Source organism: Phocoena sinus, chromosome 3 (assembly GCF_008692025.1).
Source record: "Phocoena sinus isolate mPhoSin1 chromosome 3, mPhoSin1.pri, whole genome shotgun sequence".
In the NCBI taxonomy this organism is placed as follows: Eukaryota; Metazoa; Chordata; class Mammalia; order Artiodactyla; family Phocoenidae; genus Phocoena; species Phocoena sinus.
Genome location: NC_045765.1, coordinates 7,190,460 through 7,198,312, shown reverse-complemented (window position 1 = coordinate 7,198,312; position 7,853 = coordinate 7,190,460). Strand labels below are relative to the sequence as shown.

At 54.2% G+C, this 7,853-nt stretch overlaps 1 protein-coding gene across 5 annotated transcripts; it reads left to right on the top strand.

Moving 5' to 3' along the window:
• Positions 1-2,281: 2,281 nt before the first annotated feature.
• Positions 2,282-7,796, top strand: ICAM3 (intercellular adhesion molecule 3). Of its 5 annotated transcripts, none has more exons than XM_032626276.1 (7): positions 2,282-2,615; positions 3,277-3,543; positions 5,600-5,908; positions 6,233-6,514; positions 6,787-7,041; positions 7,153-7,401; positions 7,490-7,796. In XM_032626276.1, exons 1-7 carry the CDS (start codon positions 2,534-2,536, stop codon positions 7,645-7,647), a joined length of 1,602 nt encoding a protein of 533 aa, XP_032482167.1. In that variant the 5' UTR covers positions 2,282-2,533; the 3' UTR covers positions 7,648-7,796. The 5 variants fall into 5 exon arrangements, with proteins under 5 accessions (XP_032482167.1, XP_032482163.1, XP_032482166.1 ...); XM_032626273.1 differs by lacking the exon at positions 6,787-7,041 and having other exon boundaries at positions 2,309-2,410; positions 2,524-2,615; positions 7,490-7,794; XM_032626272.1 differs by lacking the exon at positions 6,787-7,041 and having other exon boundaries at positions 2,283-2,615; positions 7,490-7,794.
• The last annotated feature ends 57 nt before the right edge of the window (positions 7,797-7,853 follow it).

The window sequence follows — 7,853 nt, the reverse complement described above, 5'->3', positions numbered from 1 at the left end:
TCTTTTGGCTTCCAGAGACATTTTATCCAGATACAAGGAAATCTGTGCACATGTTACATTTCCCCATCTTTTGCAAAAATAATAGTGTGTGCTGCTATATAGAGCTCTAGCCTGTATCTTTTCTATTTTTTTCCCACATAATAGGCCTTGGAGGCAAACAGTGTTTTCTCTTTCTATTTTATGGTTGTGTTGTAGCTCATCATTCAAATGTCATCGGCATTTGTTCATGTAATCATTTCTAATCCTTTGCCATACCCTGGGCTGCTGCAGTAAGCAAGCATGTGTGCACATGGTTTCACCCACGTTCAAGGGTATCTGTAGGACAAATTCCCAATGGGAATAGCTGCACGATCTAACCTGGTAATTTGGAAAGTCATTGCCACTAGAATATATTTTGATAGGTGATAGGGCAAGTCTCTCTTCATTCTTTTCTCAAAATTATCTTGGCTTGTTCTTGGGCAGCTACTTTTTTTATTTTTTGCAATTCTTTTTTATAAAAAATTATTTTCCGGGACTTCCCTGGTGACACAGTGGTTAAGACTCCACGCTCCCAGTGCAGGGGGCCCAGGTTCGATCCCTGTTTGGGGAACTAGATCCCACCCGCATGCCACAACTGAGAGTTTGCATGACACAACTAAGGAGCCAGCGAGCCGCAACTAAGGAGCCCTCCTGCTGCAACTGAGACCCAGTGCAACTAAATAAATAAATAAATATTTTTAAAAAATTATTTTCCGTTATGGTTTATCACAGGATGTTGAATGTAGTTCCCTGTGCTATGCAGTAGGACCTTGTTGTTCTCTCTGTTTTATTCGCTTTCTTTTTTTTTTGTCATACCCAGTTACATGGAGATTTTTTTGCCCGTTTGGAAGTCTGGTATCTTCTGCCAGAGTTCAGTAGATGTTCTGTGAGAATCCTTGCACATGTCAATTTTTTTTTTTTTTGGCCGTGCGGCATGTGGGATCCTAGTTCCCCGACCAGGGATGGAACCCATGCCCCCTGCAGTGGAAGCACGGAGTCTTAACCACTGGACCACACGGGAAGTCCCTGTAGATGCTTTTTTGTTTTTTGCGGTACTTGGGCCTCTCACTGTTGTGGCCTCTCCCGTTGCGGAGCACAGGCTCCGGAGGCACAGGCTCAGCGGCCATGGCTCACGGGCCCAGCCGCTCCTCGGCATGTGGGATCTTCCCAGAACGGGGCACAAACCCGCGTCCCCTGCATCGGCAGGCGGACTCTCAACCACTGCGCCACCAGGGAAGGCCCTTTGCCCATTTTTGAATTGGGTTTGTTGTTGAGTTGTAGGAATTCTTTATAATCTGGATATTAATACCTTATCAGATATATTATTTACAAATACTTTTGATTTGGGTTTTAGTTGCTCTCTGGGAACCATGTGCGAAACGGATTTTTGGGAGGTGGGGCAGGCGAGGAGAGACCTCATTGGGGAGGGTACTCCAGGTGAGAGAGGAGGGGGTGTGGCCTTAGGGATGGGGAGAGTGGATGAATGCCGAGTGCCATCAAGATCTTCAACAAGGTCCCTCTCTGGAGCTCAGGTCAGAGGCACAGGAGGCAGGTCAGAGGCCTGAGAGATGGAACTGATGGAGGTGGGAGTCCCCACCTGACCCCTCTCCCCGCCCCGCCAAGTCCCTGCTGTTGGGATAAAGAGACCAGCTACCTGGAGAAGAAGGGCAAGGTGGGAGGCGGACAGGGGTAAGAGCCGGTTACAAGTAGCACCCTTGGCAGACGGTGGCTCAGGATTTAGCTGTCCCCCAAGCACTCTACCTCAGCACTGCACACAGGGAACGGGGGACCCCACCCACAAGATCTTCAAAGATAAGGGACCCTATAAAAGCCACCCAGGCAGCCAACACAGAGCCTAGCACAAGTCCCCAATAAATGTGGGCTCTGCTCATTTTCATGGCTTCACTTATCTTAGGGGTCCCTCATTATCACCCCCCAAATCTCTTATTTGCCCCCCAGGAATGTTGGGATCTTGCGCTAACTGCGCGAAGCCCTGCCTAGAAGTCCACCCATTGTTGTTGCCTCCTTGAAATGTTGCCTTGAAATCCCACCCTATCCCTTCAAGGAAAGTGTCTGATTATCCCCCGTTAACTTCCTCTCTGGGAACAGAACACCCCTCCTTCACCTAAGTTCAACAGGAAGGAGGTGTCTCACCACCTCCACCCCCTCCCCCCTCCAGGCTTTCCTGTGCTAAAAACAAAGGAAGAAGACTGCATTAGCACTTCCTGTGGGTTCATCTGGGGGCCAGGGGTGAGGGGAGGGGCGGTGACTGAGGTCTACCCTACCTGAGACTCCCTGGAGACTGGCCAGCGCCCTCCACCTCCCTGGGCCCCCCACTCTGGAGCCCTGGGGCTGCGCAATATTCCCCTGCCCCTCCCTAGGCCTGGGCAAGGTGTAGCCCCTGGACTGCTGCATTCTTAACTGCGGTGGCTGTGCTTCCTTCCCCTGGGTGACCCGCCTGCTCTCCAGTGCCCAGCGCCTCATTAAGGCAACTTCCTCCTACAGGCTGGCCACCATGATGCCCTCAGGGCCGCTGCCCAGGGCCTGCTGGACTTCGTTCATCTCTCTGCTTCTAGTCTGCTGTCTGCTGCCCCCAGGTGAGGCCCGGCAAGCTGGGGAGGGCTGGAGTTGTGGGATTGGTGGCTGAGGGGAAGGAGAACAGAGCGCCTCACACCCTACTGCCCGGGCTGTGCCAATAACACTTCTTAAACTCAGATCGGCCAGGGGGCTCCCCAGTGTCCTCGGGAGAAAGTGGTGGCCTCTTAACACAGCCTTCAGGGCTCCCGGAGAGACACAGTCCCTGCATTTGACTTGTTCTTCTCCCTCTGCACAACACACGCACACACACCCACACACTTAAACACACACACACACAAGCACGCATGCATGCACGCATTCCCTCCCTGGTTCCTCTGGACCCTCAACCTCTGCGTATGCTCTTCAGTCTGCCAGGTTCACTCTTCCCTTTCACTTGGCTAACGCCTCCTTGACACTTTAAAACTGACCATAGTGGTCCCCTCCTCCAGGAAGCCTTCCCTGACTCACTTCCTCCTAGAGGCTTGATCAGGGCTTCCCCTGGCCTCCCTCCCAGCTCTCCTTGGTTCCTGATCCATCATCTGTCTTCCTCACTAAACTGAAGCACCATGAAGGCAGAGACCATCATATCTCGGCAAGAGGAAGTTTTGAATGGTGGAGCCTGCAAATGGGTGGGTTGGGGGGCACTGGAACCCCCAGGAGAGCTTCCTTCTGTTCCCCCAGGTACCCAAGGGCAGGAGTTCCAGCTGCGAGTGGAGCCGCAGAACCCAGTGGTGCCTGCCGGAGGGTCCCTCTTGGTAAACTGCAGTACAGATTGCCCCAGCGCTGAACTCATCTCCCTGGAGACGTCCCTACTCAAGGAGTCGGTGGGCAGTGGCCTGGGCTGGGCAGCCTTCCAACTCAGCAACGTGACTGGTGACATCCAGCTCCTCTGCTCTGGCTTCTGCAATGGCTCCCAGATGATAGGCTTCTCTAACATCACAGTGTACCGTGAGTGGCTGTGCCTGGAGGTGGAGCTGGCTTCGGGCAGCAGTGGGGCTAGGTAACCAATGGTGCAGGGGAGTGGGGCGGGCATGAGGGCCCTGAGTTTGCAGGAATAGACCTGGGCTCTGACCCAGAGCTTGGACCTGAATGTGTGTGTGTAGGTGTGTGTGACAGAGACAGAGACAGAGAGATGCATCTCGACCACATGCCAGGGCAGCAGTTGTGAATTAATTTATTTGGGTCCCAATAAGCATTTTAAATATATCTGAGGAATTCCCTGGCGGTCCAGTGGTTAAGATTCCATGCTTTCACTGCCAAGGGCCTGAATTCAATCCCCGGTCAGGGAACTAAGATCCCACAAGCCATGCAGTGTGGCCAAAAAAAAACAACAAAACAATAGACTAGAAAGTAGCAGAGTACATCAGTCATGGTGCTTACTGTTTTGTGAAGCCATAGAAAAGTGTAGTGTACATGTGTAACTGTGTGTATGCTCCTCCTGTGTGCACCAGTGTCTGTATTCGTGTTTGTGTACCTATGTGTGTGTCTGTGAGCTTCTGTATCTGTCATTATCTCTGTGAGACCGTGTGAGCGTACTTGTGTGTCTGTATATGTGTCTGTCTGTATGTTTGTGTGTGCCTGTGTGTATGTGTCTCTGGATTTGTGTATATCTCTATGTGTGAATGTCTATATATGTCTGTATGTCGGTATCTGTGCCTGTGTATCTGTGTATCTCTGTGTGTGAGCAAGTGTGGATGTCTGTGTCAGTACGTGTCTGTATATGTCTTTGTGCGTATTTCTGTTGTAACATGTACATCTGCGTGTGTGTATGTTTGCCTACGTGTGTATCTGGGTGTCCCCATCTGTGCGACCGTGAGATGCTTCTGTCCAGTGCTGTGCGAGAGCCTGTTGGTCCTGGCTCATGAGAGTCCATGGTGCTCGTCTCTTCCCAGCTCACCGAGTGGCTGATTTCAAGCTACTCAATGTGTCACACTGAGTAGCTTGAAATCAGCCAAAGTACTTACACCACAGAAATTGGCAAATGCTCCATGTTGGGGCTCCCCCATCTCACCCCAGAGAGCCCAAGCATAATCAGCATTGGCCAGCATACCACTGTCCCTTAACCAGAGGTTAAGATGGGGGCCTCCTTGTTAAATATTCTAAAATTACAGTTAGATGTTGAATATTTTCCATAGCAGCCAGTCCGTAGGCCTGCGTGTGACAGCTTGAGATCCAGGCTTGAGAGATGCTCCCCCAAAGGAGGCCCAGGGTTTGGTATGTGTGCCTGTGAGGGCCGCTGCAGCTGCAGCTGGGAGAGGACCCAGCCTGGGGCTGCTGAGTCCCCAAGGACTGTGCAGAGCACCCTCAGAGGCTGCCCTAGGCCTTGAGCAGCTGGGACTGATTGGGGAGGGCTAGACCAAGCTCTGGGAAAGGCCAAGACCAGAGTCCAGGCCAGAAGCTGGGAGGAGGGGTCAGGGGAGTTTCTAGACCTGATATCAAGGAGGCAGGTGGACACACAGGTCTAGAGTTTGGGAAAAACCCCGTCTAACCCTGGCTCTGCCCTTTCCTGGCTGTGCGTCCTTGGGCAGATCACCTCATCCTCACCTCTCTAGGCCTCAGTTTCTCTATCCATAAAAGGGAAGAATAATAGAAGAGATTTCACTCGGTTGCTGTATGAATGAAGGTGGATGACATCTGGAGAGTCTAAGGAAAACTCAAAATAAACAGGAAATTTTATGATTACTATTAACATCATAAGTGGCCATAAACTTTAGTCCCCTTCCTTCCTTCCCCTCCCCCCTTAATGGTGAGGTCCTTGGGAACAGAAAATCTGAGTTTTATTTCAGTGCCTGGCAAGGCGTCCGACAAGACAGGAAATAATCATCACGGTGCTAATGGTAACAGCAAACACTTATACTAGCACATTTCTAAGCCCTGGAGGTTTATTAACTCAAAGTTCACAGCTCTGCACTGGGCCACCCTTGACTCCTCGCCACTCCCTAGTGTGGAGGCTGCCAGGCTGGCTGTTAAGTTCTACTCTCCCCTTCATATACCCCCCACGCAGGGTTCCCGGAACGCGTGGAGCTGGCCCCCCTGCCCCTCTGGCAGCCCGTGGGCGAGAACCTCACCCTGCGCTGCATGGTGTCCAGTGGGGCCCCCCGGGACCACCTCACCGTGGTGCTGCTTCGTGAGGAGGAGGAGCTGGGCCGTCAGCCAGCGGGAGACGGGGAGCCTGCCGAGGTCACGGTCACGGTGCTGGCGAGCAGAGATGACCATGGCGCCAGTTTCTCTTGCCGCACGGAGCTGGACCTGCGGTCCCAAGGGCTGGGACTGTTCCAGAACAGCTCGGCCCCCAGGAAGCTCCGAACCTTTGGTGAGGGAAGGGACTGCAGACGGTGGGTGATGAGCGGAGCCAGAGTAAGGGTGCCCTGGCGGCGGGATTCCTGAAAAGGGGGTGCCCTGGACCTCAAGGGCTTTGGGGAAAACATGCCTTTAGCCACGGGTAGCCTCATATGGGAGGCTCGCAGCCATAGGACCTTTGGAGAAGGCTGTGAGTGTGTGTCCTGGGAAGGGGGTGACCCAGGCCGCAAGGTATCCTGGGAAAGAAGGACCCTGGTTTGTGGGGATGAGTGTCATGGGAAAAGGGGCCTCCACGGCTGTGAGACCTCCTCCCGCTCACTCCCACCCTTCTTTCAAGCCATGCCCACGACCCCCCCGCGCCTCGTTGTCCCCCGGTTCTCGGAGGTGGAAACGTCGTGGCCCGTTGACTGCACCCTGGATGGGCTGTTCCCAGCATCGGAGGCCCAGGTGCAACTGGCGCTGGGGGACCAGATGCTGAATGCCACAGTCGTGAGCCACGGTGACACACTCACGGCCACAGCCACAGCGAAAGCAGAGCAGGAGAGCACTCAGGAGATTGTCTGCAACGTGACCTTGGGGGGCGAGAGCCGCGAGACCCGGGAGAACGTGAAGGCCTATAGTAAGAGGGGGCGGAGCCAAAACAGCTCAGGAGGCAAGGGGCGGGGCCTCCATAGCTCAAGGGGGCGTGGCATTGGGCGGAGACTAAACCGGAGAGGAGCGGGACCTAAGTGACCCGAGAAGAAGAGCCTGAGCGCCCCAAACTGGGCGGGGACTGCAGAGTAGATGAAGGCGTAGCCTGGATACTCCGAGGGGAAGGAGGCGGGTGGGGGCGGGGCTTGACCTAAGGGAGGTGTGTGGTCATCAAACTCCTGGGCAATGCTCCGCCTTTAGGCTTCCAGGGTCCCAACCTGACCCTGAGAGAACCTAACGCCACCGAGGGGACCACAGTAACTGTGACTTGCGCGGCCGGACCCCGAGTCCGGGTCACGCTGGACGGAGTTCCAGCCGCGGCACCGGGACAGCCTGCCCACCTTCAGCTAAACGCCACTGCGAAGGACGACAGGCGCACCTTCTTCTGCAATGCCACCCTCGAGGTGCATGGGGTGATCTTGCACCGTAACAGGAGCGTCCAGTTGCGTGTCCTGTGTGCGCAGGTCATTCTGACCTTTAATCCCTTGCTTCCTTGATTTGGGAGGACTTGTCTCTCCCTTGTCCCATTGTGCCTCGGGTGTATCTAATCATTTGGTGGTCCCACAGACGGCCCCAAGATTGACCGAGCTAAATGTCCCCAGCGCTTGACGTGGAAAGACAGGACTATGCATATCCTGCAGTGCCAGGCCCGGGGCAACCCGAACCCCAAACTACAGTGTCTGCAGGAAGGCTCCATGTTCAAGGTGCCCGTCGGCATCCCATTCCTTGTCAGGTTAAACTATAGTGGCACCTACTATTGCCAAGCGGCAAGCTCACGGGGCACGGACGTTCTGACAGTGATGATGGACGTTCAGGGTGAGCCTAGGCGGGGCGTATTTATTCTAGACGGGCAAGCTTAGGAGGGGCCGAGACGCGTGTATTTATTCCTCGCTTTTCTGCACAGGTCGGAACCCCATCGCCATCACCATTGTCCTGGGGGTGTTAACGATCTTGGGCCTGGTGATCCTCGCTGCGGCCTCAGTGTACGTCTTTGGGGTGCAGAAGCGGCGTGACATCTACCATGTGAGGCAAAGCAGCACCCGGTTGCCCCTCGCGCCTTAACAGCCCGACGAGGCTGCGGCAGTGGAGTTATCCTGAGCATCAGAGTGCCGTGATACTGGGCAAAGTGCCGTGATACTGGGCAAAGACGACGGAAGTTTGGCTGCATCCCCGAATTCCGCACTAATAAAGGCTTTAAAATCCGCACACCGTGGCTGGCCATCCCACTGCTCCGCGCGTCCTTTGAGTGACACCTTGATAGCGGAAAA